Genomic DNA, 21,088 nt, shown 5'->3' with positions numbered 1-21,088 from the left:
GCCAAGAATGAAAATCCAGCAACTTTAGTGTTACAGTGACATCATTCAAACAACACATGATCAATTACAGCACAGACAAAGAAAGAAAAAAAGAGAGAAATCACTAGTTTCTAGAACAGAGGAGCTGGAAGAGAGAAAGGAAAATAAATTGAAAGAAAAGTATTTTTTACAGATATTGCCAAGAAACGCAAGAAGCAATGAGTAGCTAAATATCATTTTTAATAAATTTTTGGAGCTTTTATAATTCCATTCTGCATTAATTTTTTGTATTTATGTGTTTCTGGGTGATATGAAAATTCACTTAAATATTTTCATTTTTTTTTTTAGGACAACACTTTGGAACCCCTTCCTTATAAGTGAATTTCCATACTTGAAAACTTCAACTGATGTGGCAGGTACATATTGCAAACAGAAACAACCCTTTAAAGTATATGTGAGAAAGTTGAACTTTTTAAGAAGCTAAAATGCAGAACAAATATTATGTGGAGAACATGAAATCAGATTTCTGATTTGTAAAATCTAAGGTTTACAGTCTTCAGAAATTTTTTTTTAAAAAATTGTTTTTCTTATTTTTCAGATTCGAGCAACAACTACAAGAAATGTTTAAAGAATACATTTTTCTTCTTCTATGGATGACTGGTAATTGTAAGTATATTAGAATTTTTTTAAATAAAATTATCTGATACTACACTGCTCAAAACAATTAGGGGAGCAAGCAAAAAAGTGAAGAAAACCGTGCAAGACAGCCACGTATTGGCATGCAATGGATAGTACACGCATATCAATGCGCAATACAGAAAAAAGACGTAAAAAAATTTTGGAATTAAGCTTTAATTCTTTGAAAATATGGAAAAAACATGAAAAGATGATTTAGGGCAACAATTTGGTTACATGTAAACGATAAAAAAAGTACTGTTTAGACATGATGCATGAGTTTTAATAGGGCGTGTGGTCTCCTCGAACAGCTAAGACTGCTGCACACCTGTTTGCCATGGATGTGATGAGGTTATCGATCAGACTTTGGGGAATACTGTTCCACTCTTCAAGAAGTGCAATCTGCAAGTCTCGGACAGTAACAGGCGGCCTTGGTCGCGCAGCAATGCGTTGTCCGAGCATGTCCCAAATATGCTCGATTGGATTCAGGTCAGGAGAGCACGCTGGCCATTCCATACGCTGTATTGTTTCAGCTTCAAGCATGTTCTCCACCAGACGAGTTCTATGCGGTCGGGCATTATCATTCTGGAAAACAAAGGAATCTCCAATGGCTCCAGTGTAAGGGATGACATGAGGTCGCAGTATCTCGTCTGCATACCTTCGGGCCGTCAAAGTGGCATTCCGAATGATATGCAGGTCCGTACGTCCGCCTATGCTGATTCCACCCCATACCATCCAACCAGCTCGTCTGGACCAGCTCGTTGTGACCTTTCACGAACGAATGCAGGGTTATTTCGAGTGCCCCTGTCCCTCCATACCAGAACACGTCCGGTGTCACACTCCAGACTGAATCGGGACTCGTCTGTAAACAGCACTTGGCTCCAATCATGTTGCTCCCAATCTCAATGTTCAGCAGCCCATCTTCTTCGGGCTGCAGGGTGGCGTGGGGGTCAATGGAATGCAGACCATTGGCCTACGTGCATAGAGCCCTCCCTCATGAAGCCGATTACGTACTGTTTGGCTGGGCACCCTTCGTCCTGTTGCCAAGAGCAATCGTCTTTGCAGCTGCGTAGCATTCTCTGTTCTGTTTCGACGGGCTGTTAACCGTACATACCGGTCATCAGTTGCTGTAGTGGCACGTGGCCGACCTTGCCCTGGTCGACGTCTAACATTTCCTGTTTCTTGGAATAGATTCCACAGCCTTGCAACAACGCTTCTGGCGACTCCAACAGCGTCCGCGACACTACGTTGTGTTTGCCCGGATTCCAGTCTGCCTATAACACGCCATGTCATGGATTCCGGTAAATCACGTTGTTGAGACATCCTCAAGTCACCTTGTCTTTAAAAAAAAAAATACTGCGCAATCGAATTTCACAGTTACGGCAGTAAAACAGACGTTTCTGCAACATCCCGATTTCTGCCCTTATCTCCTTTTTCTGGTTTTGGACGTCATGAACTTTGATTTGCATATGAAGTTTTCTTCTTCCGTTTCCTGCTAGGCTTTAAATTATGGATGATTCATTTTATGTTACTTATCGGTATACATCCTTGCGTAATTTTGTTAAAACCATGTGCTCCCCTAATTGTTTTGAGCAGTGTATATGCATGTAATTATTTATTAATTTTTTTTACAAAGAAACATATCAATCGAAGTTCTCAAAATAATATACAGTTGACCCTTAATATAACGACTCTTTTTAATAAAAACAGACGTTATATCAAAAGTATAACATATATGATAGTCATTCTATGAAAACATTTGGGACTTATCCTACTGGTCATTGTAATGGAATGGTGGCTATAAAATGGGGTTGTTATAACAGGCATCAACAGTATTACCGCCTTTAATATGAAAACAGGGAAACACACAAGACTGGATTCATAATCTGGAATCACTTACATCTCATGGAGTCCAGATTTGAGAGGTCCTACTGTTTTATTAGTATAGATATTGTCTAAATTGAAAAACTATAATGTTTAGAAATTTTTTTTTCATAGCATTGTTGTCACCATCAGGGAGATTTTTTATGAGGATCTGAATGCTCTACAAATACCTTACACTAATAAACATAAAAATGATTATTTAAAAACACAGTAGGGATCATCAGTATTAGTATCAATTCTCTAAATCAACATCTAAGAATAAAACATGCAAACATACCCTTTCACTCAGAAGCTCCAATTCTAATCCTCGCATACGCTGAAGCTTTTCAGATGTCTCTTTTAATGCAACTAAATAACATAAACGAAGAATAAAAATTGTACAGAAGCAATTTAAATGTTCAGAGTGAATCACAAAAATTTGATCAAATAAATCACAGGGCATTCAAAAAAGCAAAATAAACATTGAAACAGAGACAAATATACTATATTATGGCAATAAATCAATTTTGAACCAATGAGCATTCCTGATATATTTGTTCTTCTCATTAAATTTTCTGAACCTCACGGGAAAAAAACTGCCAAAGACTGTCAGGTTTCATTCAATTGAGGGTATAGAGAGAACTTCTCCCCTTCCTGCAACCCAAATACAAATATTAATGTTATCGCTAGAACTTCCCATTCATTAGAAGAATTGAAAAACAAAAATTACAGTCAGTTATGGAGTTCAGTTCTTCATTTAACATGTTGCTTTGTTTTAAGGGGGGAAAGTTGCTATAGAGAAATAAATATCTGTAATACAGTTCTAACCCACTAATAACCAAATAAGAAAAAATAGCAAAAATATTTGTTAAGTGCGAACTTCCTTGTATCTGTCCTAGCTTGATAAGCATAGGTAAGTTGTTCACTAGAAATAAAAAAAACTTTATTATATGTGAAGAATCTCAATATCTGTGTTTGTTACAATTAAGTCAGACTGTATGAAGCAAATTAACCCCTTAAGTGGCACTGCAGAAATCACCAGACCCCCTTTAAAGTACCACATCTTTCTCAGATAAAGTAGGCGTTCTTTTGATTTTCAGAAGGTGCAAACTAGGGTGTATAGGAAAAAAGTGTTCCACTGAGAAATCAACTTCACAAAATATTTGGGCTTGTCAGTGGTAAAATAAGATCAATGCTGCTCAAAGGGTTAATGAAAATGTGAATGTTTCAGTAAACATTTCATTATACTATTATTAAACAAAAAAGAATGGGTTATATAAGTTGGAGTGCACAAAAATTTTTTCGCTTGCAAATGACAATGAGGTGGGGGAAACAGAAACAAAAAAAAAAATCACATATTTTATTTTTACCTTCTGCAGACGAGCGCCTCTTTTTCTTCATTTCTCTTTCTTTGTTCTAGAACATGGAAAAATCATATTTTAATATCATGAAATTACTATTAACTAGGTTTGATTTCAGTGTCTGAATATACAGTAAAACTCCTCTTTTGCAGATACTGGCAGGACAAAAAAAATTTCCACAAAAAAGAAGGGTGTGACCATTACCAAAGGGTTTGAAAAATGCATACTTTTATTATACAAATTATCAGCAATTAGAATTTGGCAATACAACAGGTGACTGCATACAAGGGGTTTTACTGCAAATTTCAAAACCTTACACAAGATAATTTTTCCTGGAATAATGTCTGATACTTTCATTAGCATGGCTTCAAATGCATTCCTAATTATTACGCACTCCTAAGTACAAGAGGCATTTAAAAAGGAATAATGGCTGTTTGTTTTTTATATATGAAGGAACAAATGACACAAAAAAAATTCATTGTTTCTAAGCATGCACAAATCCTCACCATTTTTCTACACTGTCATAATTTTCCCCATATATTTCTGATTTATGAAGAACATGCTTATTTTTTTCAAAACCTCTGTAGGATATCTCCTGACAAGCTCAGCAACATTTCTAACTTGCATAATGTAATTTTGGAAGTTTTTCACAATAGGGCTTCAAAAGAACCAACAAAGGCATTTGGATCTAAAATAGGGTTTTCCCTAAGGTAGGGATCATCAAGCCAATACAGGAGAGCAGCAGCATCTGCATATACAATGTTGTATGCATAGGCCATGGCCCCCACTAGGGGTGGGCTGACAAGGCTCCAGGCCCGGGAGGATTTTTTGTTTTTTCACGATATAAATTCATCATAAAGGGGGCTCCGTGAAAGTCTGGTCGGGGGGCCCGTAAAAGATCCCAGCCTAGGGGCCCTACTTCAGGATGTGGGGGCCATGGCATAGGCATATGCAGGATTTTCATTTGTCTCCCCCCCCCCCTTCTGAAATGGGGGCAAGGTTTATGTTTTTTCCTGTAAAATAACAATATAATCTTGGCTGGGGAGGAGGGGTTAACCCCAAAACCATCATTTTGCATATGCCAATGGTTGTATCCATTGCACAGGACTTTAAGTCTGCACAGTGATACCTTGATTAACGAATGCTTCCGCTTACAAAGATCAAAGATTTTTTCAATGGTACGCACACGCAGACACACAAAAGCCTGATTAATTCATGTTGTCAACCTTGAAATATTTTTCCAGATGTACTTTCATTTCTCTTCCTGAACAATTTCATATAAAATGAAAGATTCAGCCCATAGAAGATGCATCAGAAAAAAAAAAGCTCATGTTTTAAGAGCACATGTTCTTTCAGTGCAAGGCTCTTTAGGCATGAAACAACTGTTTGGGCATTCTAGGGCCTCATCTTTTGCATCTGTATGTATCCGACACAGAAATGAGCTGACCAAATCAGAAATGGATGGGAACATCTACGAACTTGACTGGGTTGTGTCAAAAACTTGTGCACATAGTGTAAAATCAAAAAGTTCTTTAGTATCTAATCTTCCAGTAAATTCTCATTTATCAGATTTTCAAGCTGTTCATTTTAGCCTTTGTCTGTCTTTTTATAGCACTCTTTGGTGTTTTACAAAATTTATCTTCAAATTTTGGGCCGTATCTGGAACGAATTACATGATTTTCTTCAGAAATCTATAAGAAATCATGTTTCAGCTAATGACCACGATTCCAGAAAGAATCATCTTCGTTGCCAAGGTATTACTGTAGTTTGTTACGTGGCAAAATATTCCACTTCTGAAGAAAACAGATGGGACAATAGGGATTTTTTGGAATTGCATACCCTGACTATACAACCAGTTTTCCAGGGCACTGCCATATTTTGGTCACCTAACTTCTTTTTATAAAGATCTCAAGAGACAAAGCTTACCCGAATTTTGTTTTGTTCACTTAAATCAAGGATTAAAAAATTATTTTACCACCTTATAAAGTACAGACCTGCCAACTTTTGAAATACAGAAATCCGGAGATTCTCCCAAGGGGGACCCCCCCCCCCGGCACTCACACAGACTCTATTTAAAAAAAAGTTACATTTCCCTCCCCCCCCCCCCAAGGCAGGTTCCGCATTGCCCCTGAGCAGAATACAATTCCGTGTCAGTCCTTCCGTGCAGAATAGAGAATTCACATCTACATACTGTTCATAAAACAAAAGTGTTTCCTTTCGTGGACGCTATCATTAATCATTTGATCATTTTTGTCGCACCACTGTCATTTTCTGCACACGAGGGCTGATTAGACCGGGACCTACAATTTATTGCCGATTCCGAACGGCAGGCTTATTTTTTATACTCAGAGAGGTTGGTGCGCTAACCCCTCGATGGGGGACTCCCTGCGGTAGCAATTTTTTGCTGCGGTCAAATCACCGTTTTTTGTTGTACCCCTGTGTCAGGAAAGTTTTCTGACAAGAACGAACCGGGTATTGAACATGCGACACCTCTAAACATCCTTTGGTACTTGAGGCGAGCATCTTATCGACCAGGCTACCGCACCCAGTGGATGATTTTTTTTGGGCATTTTGCCTGTTGTGGCGTGGTATTTGTTCTTGTAATGAGCAACAATGCGCCAATACATTTCAGTCTTTGTTTCAATTTTACTCTCAGCCTCCTTCATTTCTGATTGTGTCTTGGCTGCATCTCTGTTGTTTCTCTTGTATATCCAATGTCATTGAAGTCGAAACATTAAACTCTTGTTCAAAGAAATTAGACTATTAAAAACCTTGGGAAAAAGATGAAAAATTAGTTGACGTTGCATAGCATTATGCCTCCCCCTGCAACCCCTATTTTTTCACTAGAATGAAATGCAGTTACCAAGTATAATTACATTTTTTTAATACAGAGAAGAAATGCAGATTAATAAAATATACAATGTTCTGAATTCATATATAAAGTTCAGTTAATTTTTGGCTTTACATGGGTGTTTTGTTCATAAAAATCTTGCATACAGTGGTTTAAATAATTTGGATGCTTTTTTTTTTTTCGAAGACATTCCAGTGATTTTTTATAGCAGTATATTTATATTTTTTCATAATTATTGGTTTTTTATTACTCCTATTGTGTCACTTTATTTTTGATAAAGTTTAGATATATATTTGACATTCATGTTTTTTTATGGGCACCTTTTTTTTTCACCGCCTCGCTGGGCATTTTGTCGGTTGTAGCTTTTGTATTTGTAATTTTGCATGACCCTGGTCTGATATGTGCAAGATTACAGTCTACTGTATCTCTAAATTTCATAAATAAACTATCAACCACTGTGCCGCTACTGTTAAAGTGGCACAGGTTAGGAATGAGAGGTCTATTATTACCTTTGTTATACAGTGATAAGATAAAATATAAAAATATACATGAAGATGAGCAAAAATTTTAAACAAATTTTGACTCACTATAAGAGCAGTGTCTCAAATAGACAAGCAAAAACATTTTTGCAACTTATCACAACTTCATAAAGGATATATATTGTTGTCAATACACGTAGTATGAGTCTTTTTCATGGGCAGAGATATAGGGAGAAGGGGCAGCGTCAAAGGTGAAGTCGTCTGATCTAATGTATATGTGTATACAGGGGTCTGTCCAGACATTTTGCACAGGGTCCTGTTTTTGTGAAAATGTACCATATTTTTGTGAAAACGTTCAAAATAGCAGTGAAAGTAATACTAGTTAAACAGCAACCTCATTTTCCCATTTATTACTTTATACAAAAAAAAAACAATCTGTGTGTCGTAGTCTTTGCATTACTTTATTTTACGTTAATTTGAAATCTAATTGAGTTTCAAGTTAAAAAGTGAGAATTGCTAAATCTTTAGAAAAATATAAAAACGTACCGACAATCATATCCTTATACTTCTATTTCCAGTCGATTTGAAAATATCAATGATTGAAAGGCATTCAATATCTGTAAGCTTGTCGGGTCCATTGAGTATGATCCGAAGATGTCTGTCGAGAGTGGTTAGTGACAATTTTGATCTTAAATCGGTGCGCACAAGGTTCATTTGAGAAAAAAGTCTCTCGACAGATGCTGTTGATGAAGGTATGATAGTGCATAATGATAATAACCTCATTAAATTAGGATAAGCAGTCCAGTTGCTTGCATCATTCTCCAGAATTGTCAAAACATCATTTGGAGAAATTTTTTCTCCAGAGTTTTTTTGGCCTCACATTTCTTGTCTTCTCTAAGAAACGCACTTGCTTCATTATTCTTTTGTGTCTTAAAATACAATTTTGCAAGAGATATCTCTTTATTGAACCCATTCTTTTCCATCATACCTTCAGATGCATTAAGTATGGGTTCCGATATTTTCACAGTCCCCTGAAATTCATTTTGCTGCTCTCCACCATAAAATGACAATAATATATCCAGGCATTTTTCAGGAGTCTCCACTGTCTTTAAATCTGAATTCATTGTGTGAAATATATCAAAGGCATTTAATATTTTGTTTTTCACACCAAATGCAGCCGACATTTCTTCCTGAAAATCACAAATAAAATTTTGAACAAAGTTTTCATTAAATTCCTGGAGTGCTGTCTGCACTCATTCCATACTTTTTCTTGCTTCGTTTTTTCCTACCAAGTTCAGTGCATTCTTGGGAGAAGCACAACAGATCTTTACACTGCTTGAAGTGTTCCCCTGTATGTAAATCATTTGCAAGCACTTCAATTTCCTGACAAACAACTAGAACCTTTGCATTAATAGAGCTAAACATGATTGTAGAGCCCTGAAGCCACAAGCTAAATCTGTTTATAACTTTGAGGAAGTCAGCCAAGAACAGAATACATAGGAGAACATCTGTATTCAGAAGTTGTTCTCTAATCCCCTTCAATTCAGGCTCCTGAGTCTTTGAGAAAAGATTATTGAGCGTTTCAATCAACTGTTGGAACCTATCAATCACTCGTTGGCATGCAAGTTCATGAGATAACCACTGCGTAACCGAAACACTCAACATTTTCAAAACATCTACACCATACACATTTTGCTGAATATCTAAAAACACTTGCCGTTTCTTTGGGCTGTAGTGAAAAAGCTTCCATAAGCTTATGAGAACAGCATCCATGGCCTGTAAAATGGGATATTTTTTTATCAAATGTACAAAAACTAAAGCTAGTCAATGATTTCTGCAGTTGACATAAATAGAATGAGGTGCCAAGTGTCGTATACGTCTTTGTACACCTGATATTTCTCCACTCATCACATTAGTTCCATCCAAAGCTAAAAACAACAAGTTAGTGATTGGAATCGCTTTTGCTATCAACAACTTCTCAATGGCAGATGTAACAGATTCTGCATTTGTCGCAGTTAGGTTCACAAGACTGAGGAACTCTTCTCTGAGCGGACTTCCAGCTATTTTGTAACGCACTACTAAACCCAACTGTGTTCTTTGTGCTTCGTCAGTTGCCTCATCAGCTATCAACGTAAAGTAAGTGGCTACTTGCAAAGCTGTCAAAGTTTTCCTCTCTAAATACAAAGATATTGCCTCTGTAAGATTGTCTACTGACACATTTGATACATAGGTGGCATTCTTGCTGCATGTAGCAAGATAGCATTCTATTTCTTTGTCACCAAGATCCTCACCAATGAACTTAACTACAGAAGAAAAATTATCGGAGACTGCCCATTTTTTTTTTTTATCATGAAGTAAAAAATCTTTATATATTTTGTTAAAACTTTTACATTTTTTTCCTTAGTCTTCTGCACAGCAATTTCATTTTTTTTCTGTAAACAAATACAAGGGATTTTTGGATGCAGTTTCTGATGCACTCACAGCTTGTTTGTGTTTCTGGCTATATATATGCTTGTTGACACATCGTGTTGAGTGATCCCCAAATTGAACCCCTTGGTCAATCCAGGGTCCCTTATCAAAAAATGTAGAGCATATTTTGCAAAGAAAGCCAGATGCAGAAATGCTGTAACATAGCCAACTGTGAGGCTTCTCAAAACGTGCGATGTTCAACAAATTCGGTACTTTTGGTCCCATTTTTCTAGTTTCTGTAGATGAAATTTTCTTAAAATCCGGCTCTACCGACGAATTTGTAGCATTTTTCAGCGCTTCCGATAAATCAGCAATGTCTTCCACCGCTTTTGACGAATCGGTAATGTCTTTCGAAGAAACGGAATTGTCTTCCGCCGCTTCCGATAAATCGGTCGCCGCTTCCGCAATGTCTTTCGAAGAATCTGAAATGTCTTTCGGTGCCTCCGATAAATCGGTAATGTATCGCGCCGTTTCCAAGGTTTCGACAGCGTGGTTCGAAACCGATGAAGGAAGCAATGTTTCAGTAATTTTTTCCGGGTTAGCACAATTGGAATTATCTGTATCCGACGTCTTTTTGGTGACGTTTTCAGATCCTCGTTTAAAAAACTATGTTATGGAGCTGCATCCCCGAACGTCAGTTGGTCGTATTTTTTTAATGTAGTAATCACTATTCCTTGAATTTTCACCTGTTGGTGGCCGACCACGCTTCATATTAAATTTTCAAAAATGAAAGCGCAATACAGGAAAAAGAAACGTGCACAAAAAATCCGATTCTACAATAAGCATCAACTACGCCGATTTTACGACTAACAAGAGGTTGTGATTCAAAGACCATTTGAGGAGAAGTGCGGGCCTAAAGCGTTTGTATAATGGCATAGGTTGTGCGATAAAATATCGGACGCGGTCAACCAGCGGGACGTCCTAACAGGAAGCCTAGAAACAAAGAAAGCCCTCTCAAGGTCACGCTCTTTCTCTGGTCGTTTTTTCAAGGTCATGTTCTCTGGTATCTAACCAACGACTTCTATAGATAAGATTACTCATCTATGGGGGAGGGGGTGGTGGTGTTGGGCCAACAATGCATGCTTAAAAAAAAAGATCAATGGCTTTCTATTATTACTAGGGTCATAACTGATAATTTTGTGGCACAGCAGTCTCAAAAGTTCGTTTTTTACGACGTAATTTTCATGAAGGGTTCGTTTTCCGGAATTTTGTGATGGATCCGTTTATTATCCTCCAAATTTTGTGAAGGGTCCGTTTTCCAGACCCAAATTCTGGCTGGACAGATCCCTGGTATACATGAACTGACATCAATCATCGTGCCCTCAGCAATGAACGTGCCCCCCCCCCCCAGAATTTCGAATCTATCTCTGCCTATAGTCTTTTTCATTATTTCAATGAAGGACCAAATTAGAAATTATAGTTATTAGCTCTATTCGTGACAATAACTCGATATAGGAAGACAAACTATGGCAAGAATAGAAAAATTCTGATTTCTTTAAGACTAAAATAAAAACACAGAAATACCCAAAAATACAGTGAGAATAACAGTGACATGCATTTTGGAACGATATGGAGTTCTAAAGTTCTTTCTTCAGTAGCATAGGAAAAAAAAAAAAGACCTCTTACAGCAGGGTCACTCGCTTGTTGGGACAACCAGTCGAAATGTTAAACGTAAGAAAGAGGAGGAAGGAAGAATGGTGCAGAGCCAATCGGGGTATAGAACGTGATGGTGATGAAAAAAATATATACATTGTTTGTTTGATGGTTGTGGAATGAAGACACAGAAACTGTAGCCAGATTTTTGAGAGGAGCGGTGGGCTTGTTAAGACATTGATGAAGTTTGATGTTATTTTTCAAAATGTGAAAAGATCGATAAAAATCCAAGTGAAAAGGTAAAGGTCATTTTTAAATTATTATAGCTAACAAAATGCCAAAAGACCAGCAATGTTGGGCAATGGATGCGCAGCTAAGAACTTAATTTGATACATGTCTTTTATATTCATTTAAATGGTTGTTGAAATGGTCAATAGGATCTTTTAGTCGAGAGAAGCTGCCTTTTTGCTGCGGTTTTTGTTAAACATCACAGAAAAATTATATTAGTTAGATGATTTGTACAATTCATTGGAGAAAAGAAAAAAAAAGATTATTACCTCACTCTGACTCTTTTTTTCAAGCTCTAGATCCTTCCTCCTCAGCTCTACAGTGAGCTGATTATTCATTCTATTAGCAGCATCTAAATCTTCTGTGAAGATTAAAGTAAAATAACATTTGCAATGAGGAAAGACAAAAATAGTAAGCAAGTTCAATACTATTAATCCTTATCCCAACACAATTCATTACACAGGTATTTCTAAACAACATTTTTCCTCTTCTCAAAAAGTATGGTTTTTTTTTATTTTCAGCAGATGTTAGGTAAAGAAGGATTAAGAAATATATATCCCATCAATCAAACATTAAAAAATAACAGAGTTAGTCATAACTAGAGTGGCCATATAATGCAACTGAGAAACTGGAAAAAAAACCCTCTGAATTCACTGATTGAGAACCGGGCCATTATGTAAATTCTTTAATAAAATCTGTGAAATAAAGACAAATCTTTCTCGGATGACATCGTGATGATTAACGGCTAAAATTGCCTGGGCCTCGCTAACACCCCCCCCCCCTTTCCCCAGTATCTTATCTATAAGAGGTTTTGGCTTTGTACGTGTGTTCAGTTCAGCATCAAATTGCAAACTTGCAATACAATAGAAATATTATTGTGATTACTTTCACACACGTCAAGTCATTGGAAATACTGGAAAGGATTTAACTATTGCAGGCTGTATACTGTTGAGAATAATTTAACAACACATTACAATGAATACTTTGCGTTCAGAAAGGCATGAAACTGTGCCACTGGGGGGGGGGGGCAAATCATTAAGGGTAAGTATAGTGAATCGGCAGAGAGGAATGTCCACTTTCACCATCACACCTATGCCAATAATATTACACATTTATCACCAGTGATTGACTGTCATAAAATATATAAACTGGAGAAAAAAAATTACATACCAAAGCAATTTTGAAAATGTTGAAAGTATTCCTAGGTGAAGGATTATTATTATTACAATGAATTATTGAAAACTATTTGCCCTGCGAGGAACCCAGGATTATTTTCTCAAATTTATTTAGAGCTAACCATACAGTATTCGCAAATTTTCTATTTGAGGTCTTCATGTTTATGAAAAACCCTCTTCCTACGTTTCTTTTTTTTGAACAAAATATGAATTGTACTTAATAATGACTTTTCTAGTGCTTCTGGAAATTTTTCTGAAAGACAGAAGAAAATGGAAAACCTTCCAAGAAAAATTCAACACATTGACTATGCATAACAAAACTATGTAAATTGCACATCATTAAGGTATCGATGAATCTACCACGCAGGAGATGTTCTCTACTTATTTTATAATTATAACAAAATATTATCCAGTCACTTGATCAGGATATGATGCAAGCATTTAAGACTAGCTATACATGTTACTTAATTGTGATGATTGTGCATCTAATAAAAGAATATCAAATGTAAAGTTATAAATGAATTACACCATCACCAATGCCATTTTTGTCACTGCTGCAGCTGTGGGAGCTATAAATATGGGAACAGTCAATTGATGTTGGAAAAAACTCTTTAAATTGGTGCTTGAGGACACTTCCAGTGCTAATACGACACTAACCAAAAAGGTTATAAAAGACATTTTCACCGTAGGTTGATGAAGGATGGATGGATGATATGGACATAGAAATCCAATAATTAACAAACAGCAATCTAGATACATTCACAGAGGGGGAATTAATCGAGATGACTGCTTCCGAAATTGAAGTCATATCTCCATGAAGATCAAGATGGAGAGAGAAGCGGAGGACACAAATTCACTATAAAGCAACATAAGCAGATGGACTTCACAAGTTTAAATCAACAATTGACAAAGAAATAACACATGTACTAATTCTCCATATATAGAAAACTTCGTAGATGAAACATTGCCAATATGCTCCAACATATTTAATTAAATAAAGAAAAAGAAATTACAATAAGACATTAATTAAATCATCACAGAGAATCCTCCCGAATGCTTCTTTGTACTCCAGGCATACCCTGCTTTTTTCATTATATGTTCAAAACAAAATTTTCTGTATTCGCAAGGACTCTCGGAACATACCCCCCTTTGCGAATACCAAGGGCTGACTGTATGTTGTATTTCTTGTTCTATGGTAATCACAGGCAAAGTTATAGATTTAAATTATTGTACTGTATTATATCTTAAAATTAAAAAGAAATCAAAAATTAACTTAAAAAAAAATTCAGTAATACATATTTATCGTGTGCTACAAAAACTTAGAATCAATGCACCATGATGAAAAAATAAATTGATTTCATGAACTGACCTTTTGGCACCATGTTAGCATTTTCTGGACTGGCTGCATTGATGATGAATCCATTCATTTCAACTTCTTTCTTCTATAAATGCATTTAAAATACACACTCAATAACAAGAATACAGGAAAATAAATTGGGAAAACTTAATTTCAATAAGAACAAAGTTTAATCTAATAAAAATCTACATCAGTAAACATTTTTCAGTACAAAAGGGACAATCATTTCATATTGAAACGCTGATACCAAGGTAGCTCTGCAGAGATCAAGCTGTGTTGTTTTTACACAAATAACACATGCACAAATAAATAATATGTACACACTTCTCATGCTGAATGCCATGGAAAAAAAACAAACATTCGACAGAAAGGGGGGGGGGGAGGAACATTTTAATAAATAATTCTCATCTCACCTTTGAACTCCTTGACCGACTCTTCACCAATGTCCGCTTTTCAGTAGCCAGTTGACCTACAAAACAGGTAGAAAAGAAAGCCTTGACAAACGAAAACTTTATCATGCAATGATTCAACGAATGAACTAAAAAGTGATAAATCAATAATAAACTGAAAAAATTTTCATGACAACAGCGCATACATTTTTAAAGTTCTGATACAGTACCAACCGCTAATAAAACCGCTGGTTGATAAAATCAGCCACTTTTTAAGATCAAATCACATAATAAAATTTCTGCTTTATAAAATCAACACCATCACTTTTAAAAATCACCAATACTTTTTACATGAATTTTAAAAATTTCTGAGTTATTTACTCTTATTTTTGACATTTGGAATTTTTTTTTTCAAATTTCAATGTGAAAAAAATTCACAAATGAAATTATGTGAAAATTCAGAATTTTAAAATTCATTTACATATTTCTTGTTCCATCCACTGTAGCTTTCACAATAACATATTAATAAACATATGCAGTTTTGGAAGCTTGCAGTAACTATAGTGATGCAGCACCTGTTAATATTTTTGTTTTTAAAAAATACTATCTCCAAGACATTGACCAAGAGGAAAGAGGGATGAAATGGAAGAGACAAAAGAAATTGAAAACGTTGGGGGGAGGTCTTCCACTAAGTACAATTTAGGTCTATTGCCATTTTGGGCAATTTACTACCATAAAAAGAACTTCAAACGTAGGTAAAAATATGATTCATAAAAAATTGTGTGTGAAATCATAAAATCAAAGAAATGACAGACTAGAATGATGAAGATCGGAAGATGATCAGATACTTGACTTTATGTCGCCAGCAGGCTATGCTTGTTGATAGATGACCCTTGGAGCAAAGAGAACATTAGGCATTTCTGACATTTCTGTTTTTATTTTTTTTTTCTCTTTCAAACTTTAGATTTTCTTTTTTTTTTTTTTTACATGAAGAAATAATTCACTTTAGAGAGATATAGATGGCTTCTTTCTCAGCCAGAGATATCAAGGAAACAGTTATTTTCCGGATATTATGCTGAGGTGAGCTCGGAAAGAAAAGTCATCACGTCTCGCGCCGGGACTCGAACCCAGGCCTCTTGCATACCGGGCAAGCATGCTACCATCTACACCACTGGAGACACATGAATCTGCCTTCCTAATGTCACGCACTGTGTCGTGAGGCCTGGGTTTGAGTCCCGGCGGAGACGTGATGACTTTTCTTTCTGAGCTCACCTCAGCATAATATCCGGAAAATAACTGTTTCCTTGATATCTCTGGCTGAGAAAAAAGCCATCTATATCTCCCTAAACCGTCCCACCCGGGGGCCATTTCCTGAAGTTAAGAGAGGCTACTAATGCCTCTACTTCAGCGCCTCACGACACAGTGCGTGACATTAGGAAGGCAGATTCATGTGTCTCCAGTGGTGTAGATGGTAGCATGCTTACCCGGTATGCAAGAGGCCTGGGTTCGAGTCCCGGCGGAGACGTGATGACTTTTCTTTCCGAGCTCACCTCAGCATAATATCCGGAAAATAACTGTTTCCTTGATAATTCACTTTGTTCAAATTCTTTTCAGCCAAGATGATGCAAGGTATATTCATCTTCACATACAATTTTTTCTAGAATTTTATTGCTAAATTTTATGAAATAAATCACACTTTTCTCATAGGCACTTCCTCCGGGAAGCCATGTTAAAAACACCTGAAAATTCAAATTTAAGTGCTGCCCTCTGATGAAAGCCTCTAAAGTTCATATTCACCATACTTTTAAATCAAAACTTACACAGTCCTTCAAGTCCTGGCTAAACAATCTGAGGTTAAAAAAAAAATTATTAACAGTAGGGAGAAAAAGCAAACACCGCATTTGTGTGTGCAGGGTCAGAAAGGGCTACAGAACTTATACATAAATTTTCAAATGATATTCAGAAAATGTCAAACTCTGCTCAACAGTCTTTAAGGAAATGTGATCACACTTCCTACAAAACATCTGTACCATTTATACATCACAATGTGTATGTGCTAGTTTGATTAATTAATTAGTAATAAATTGCTTATTAACTCCTTGATTAACCGACTAACGGTTTGAGGGTGTTGAGAAAATCTACTTGAAAAAGGTTCAGGTAATTGTCACAAAACCTCTTCGAAAAAAATCCAACAATTTTTCCTTCCCCCCGTACAAACAGCGGGATATCGGATTTAGTGTTGTGTGGTTTAAAATTTTTGTTCCGCCCACTGTTGAATGCTTCTTTGTAGGAGAGGAAAAGAAAAGGTGTGTTCTCTCGTAAAAGGATTCAAACTAAGTACAATACTTGGCTTTTTGTGGGCTCGTCTTTTTTCCCATTCCTCTGCGAACATATTTTTTACTTTTCAAGTAAAGATCTGGGCAAAATGGAAGTGATTACATGAGCGCTGATTTGAACAACTACCAAATTATTTTACTCAAAAATTTCAATAAACTTACCGTATTCCCACGCATTGGCCGGCATGCCATAAAACACGAGGGGCACCAGCTTTTTGTATGTTGTGGTCTTGGCCACTTTCGGCATGCCGGAAAAAGTGAAGTTATAATAGGATCACAGCATGCATTCAGCTGAATCAGTGGATTTTCCAAATAAAGTTGATATATATGTGTATATTTTTCTAAATCACGCTTCCTCATTTAAAAAAAAATCAGTTTTCTTTAAATATTAATTTGTCTCGTTCTTCCTCAGAAATAAATTGAATCTATGCATTATCTTGTGTTCATGAAACTTTGAAAAGAAAGTATTTTACTTAAATAGTTCCTGAATTTTATAACTCTATGCCATCTGATATGAATTCAACTGTCAGCCTTCATTCATACACAGGGCCGCAACTATGGGGAGCAGACGGGTCTCGTACCCCGGGCGCTGAACCCGAGGGGTTGCAAATTTCATTCTGAAACCTCTCCTGTACCATTACAAGGGGACGTAAAAATGCGCGCTTGCCCCGGGTGACCAAGCATCTAGTTGCGGCCCTGTTCATACACATGTATAGAAGACTAATCAAATTTTACCTTCTTTCAATTACAGTGCCGACATTGAACAATATTTCTGATTCTCTCTGAAATGTTTCATTTCCTTCTTCCCATTCAGTTATTCATTCTAATATTAAGTATTCAACTGTTTGTTTTCAGTAACATCCAGTAAGAGCCAACATTGTTGGCTCCGTGGATATGTATAATCTATTTTTCTGATAAGAAATTAATGAAAAATAAAGATATTCAAGAATTTACCAGAATCCGTGAATCGAATTTATTGGCATTCCGAAAAATACGGATATTTTCAGCATGCTGGTCTGCCTCACTGTTTCCCAGCATGCCAGCTAATGTGGGGAGTACGGTAATTATTTTACTAAGAAATTAGTTTTTCTCACTAATTGAATTCAATTGCTGTGGCCCGCTTTACATCCAGGAGCTGAACTGTTTATGATCGTTAAATTTCTTCCTAAAAACATTATTGTGCAAATAAATGTTATGTTAGGTTGTTTGACCTCAAGACCTGAAAGACCTTTCTATTATGTGGACAATGGTGCTATTGGAAGAGCCGTAGCCAGAAATTTCTTGTGGGTTGGAGGGAAGGGAACAGACAGTGCAGTACTTAGTCAAGATTCCACAATATATAAGTAAAATTCTGGCATTTAGGGCGATGACTGGCAGTGGGGGTAGAGCCAGAGGGTGCAGTGAGTGCTCGAGTACCTACAGTATTCTGTACCACTGATCTGAGCACCCCCAAAATTCATTCAGGGATCAAGAGTTTCCATGTAAAGCTCAAGTCAAGCGCCCACGGTTTCGTAACTCTTCCGACGTATCTAATGGCTGATCCACCAGATCACTATCTCAGATGGAAAAAAAAGAAGTCAGTCAACCATTTGGATGTTTCGTTTGTACAATGAGCACACTCTTTATAAGAAGTGTGAGTAAATGACCAAAAGATAAATTTAAAAATAAAATACAATTTTTTTATTGTAAGTATACTTTTTTTTCGTTCAATGTTGAAGCATTGTGCTTGATGAGCACGTACAAGCTTATTCATGTCCTGTCACATAACTGTGAGGAATTGATAGATGAGCTGCACATTTTTTTTTTTGTACGGAATGCTTAATCATAAGCCGTGGCTCAGCTTTTACAGCACAATACTTTTTTACTGGATTTTCAACCGTGGCCACTTAGTATATTCTAGAGCTACTGTGTCGTCGCGTGGACATCATTCTGGGATCTCATCACGAGCATCCAGGTTTGTACCTTACTGGCGGCAGAGTGGTGGTCTACCAAAGTTCGTTTTCTGTGTTTTTTCCACTTAATGAACGGTTACAGCAGCGGTTCTCATCCTTTTTGGGCTCGCCCTTTTCAGTATATAATTTCTATGGCGGAGCCCTGTTTCACTCGAGGAGCACTTTTTGCATATAATTTTTATGGTAGAACCTTGTACGGCTCTTATTTTTTATTTATCTATCAAAGTTACTGATTTGTTTTATTTTCCTCGAGTCACCGCGGAGCCCCTGGGAAGTGTACATGGAGCCCCAAGGGCTCCGCGGAGCACCGGTTGAGAATCGCTGGGTTACAGGTTTATTGTTACTGCTTGAAAGTTCGAATTTACTCATGACCGGTCAACAATTGTGATAACATGTGTATATTTATTTCCACTTCCAACTGTTATTTTTTTAAATTCTTACTATAACCGATAAAATAAAGCCACACACGAGTGCCCTTGCCTTATTTATTTTTTAGAGCATTGCTCAACGAAGCGATGAACAATGATATAAAAATGTATATATTTGTATTAGTAATTGTACTAGCTGAAAATTATCAACTAAGCAATAAAATGTTGCAGAGATTGAATACATGCGTGGATTTAGGTATTGCAAATGAGCCACATTCTCGATTTCACTGAACATTAGCATGGCATAGTTTGCAAAGCTAATAGAATTTCATACATGTTATGTACGTCTTACCACAAATGTTATGTACGTCTTACCACAAATGTGATGCGCATACGTTCCCATATGCTTTCTCTGTGTACGTTCGCCCAACTCTGGTTCACAAGTATGGGCTGATCCAGGCATAGTCCGGGGGGTATAATGTCTTCATGGGCCTACATGATAAAATTCTGGCACACAATAATTTTCGAAAGTATGTAAGCTTTTACTTCCATCAAAATACTGAACCCCCCTTCCCGAATATCACTTTGCAAGCGGGAGGGGGTGGGTTGGCGCGATCTTGGCATCACTGCCCAGCGTATAACCTTCACAAGAGGGAAGCTCGCTGGAGACATGACAGTCTTGACAGATACTATGACAGTCTTGACAAAACACAATGACAGTCTTGACAGACACTGACAGTCTTTGTTTATAAAATTTTCGCTTTCACTATAAATTTTTTCAAAGAGAAAAATAGTTTGTATACTTAGAAATGGTTTAGTCTGCTGGGTGAGGTTAGGGGCCCAGGCAAAGGCAGGGGCCAAGAAAGCAAGGAGTGAGAAGAAAACATGGTCCAAAGAGGGTTACAGGGTGTAGGGTAAAGGAGTTAAGAAACACTGGTATCAATTATGCTCTGTGTAAATAAACATGATACTGTATTTTTTGGTTTTCTGATGTAGTGCTTTCCAATCACATCGGATAATTGAGGTTCTGCCGTATCGTACTTGAGTAGTGATAAAGAGGTAAAGATAAACAAATGAAAAATAAAACTAAAAAATTTTGCCTATACTGTAAAAAAATTAAAATCACTAGAAAGCCAGGATGTCAAAATTCGGGGGGGGGGGGGGGGGGAATCCAGTTTATCTCTATCTTGCATTCAGTGTTTCGCAGTCAATGAGTTTTAATACAATGTAATTTTTTTTCATGCCAAAATAAAAGTGAATGCCAGTACATATCCTACAATCAAGCGATAAGAATTTCTATCATAACATAAAGACGTGCCTTTTAGGTGGGGGATTTCTTGCTGAAGAGCAGCCTTTTTTATACTTCCTGAAAATTCCTCTTCGTTTACAAAAGGATTAAGGCTTCTTTGAACTGACTATTCGAGAGCTGCTTGTCAAACGTCTATCTGCTAAGTTAATTGAAAACCTCTCGCCGAAGAGGCAGAAGCCATTTTGTCGTTTTCAACGCCCAGCGCTGTTGCAAGTACAATGGTCATTTTGTGGAGAAAGGAGAGGGGCGTATGCTAAGCCAGCTTAGTGATTCTTTATGGGGGGGAAAGCAAGGCAGTATATTTACGGCCAGGACCATTTGGAAGTCGAAAAGTTCACACATAAAAATACGGCCTGGACCGTTTGGAAGGCATAAACTTCACACGTACATATGTAACATGACGACCTGGGATCTCTTACAATCCTGTTGTTCAATTAATCTTGTTTAGGCCCCAGGGTTCGTTGGTTACCGGAAACCACCCGAGGCTTCCGCTGACAATCCGGTTCGGGTCAGTTAGTTCGCTTAGTCTGACGGTCCGGAGGTGGGGTCTCCTAGCCGTCGGGCGAGAACGGGGCCAGAGGTCGGGCTACCAACGTCCCATATAAATTCCGCTTTACATCTATGTCAGAGATCCCAATAGCTCG

General features: G+C 37.0%; 1 protein-coding gene across 1 annotated transcript in view; it reads right to left on the bottom strand.

Moving 5' to 3' along the window:
* The window catches only part of LOC149074051 (uncharacterized), a 120,673-nt gene that overhangs the window by 23,475 nt on the left and 76,110 nt on the right, over nucleotides 1-21,088 (bottom strand). The window contains exons 22-26 of the mRNA XM_089247294.1: nucleotides 14,504-14,559; nucleotides 14,103-14,175; nucleotides 11,828-11,919; nucleotides 3,888-3,933; nucleotides 2,816-2,886 (exon numbers count right to left, since the gene is read on the bottom strand). Coding sequence (XP_089103420.1) covers nucleotides 2,816-2,886; nucleotides 3,888-3,933; nucleotides 11,828-11,919; nucleotides 14,103-14,175; nucleotides 14,504-14,559 — 338 coding nt within the window. The remainder of the gene's footprint in view (nucleotides 1-2,815; nucleotides 2,887-3,887; nucleotides 3,934-11,827; nucleotides 11,920-14,102; nucleotides 14,176-14,503; nucleotides 14,560-21,088) is intronic.

The sequence above is a fragment of the Pholcus phalangioides genome, unplaced genomic scaffold (assembly GCF_987345545.1).
Source record: "Pholcus phalangioides strain wild (caught in Gottingen) unplaced genomic scaffold, Ppha-v1.0 ptg000017l_1, whole genome shotgun sequence".
Taxonomy (NCBI): Eukaryota; Metazoa; Arthropoda; class Arachnida; order Araneae; family Pholcidae; genus Pholcus; species Pholcus phalangioides.
Note: the sequence above shows the minus strand (reverse complement) of the source record. Positions and strands in the feature narration are given on the sequence as shown.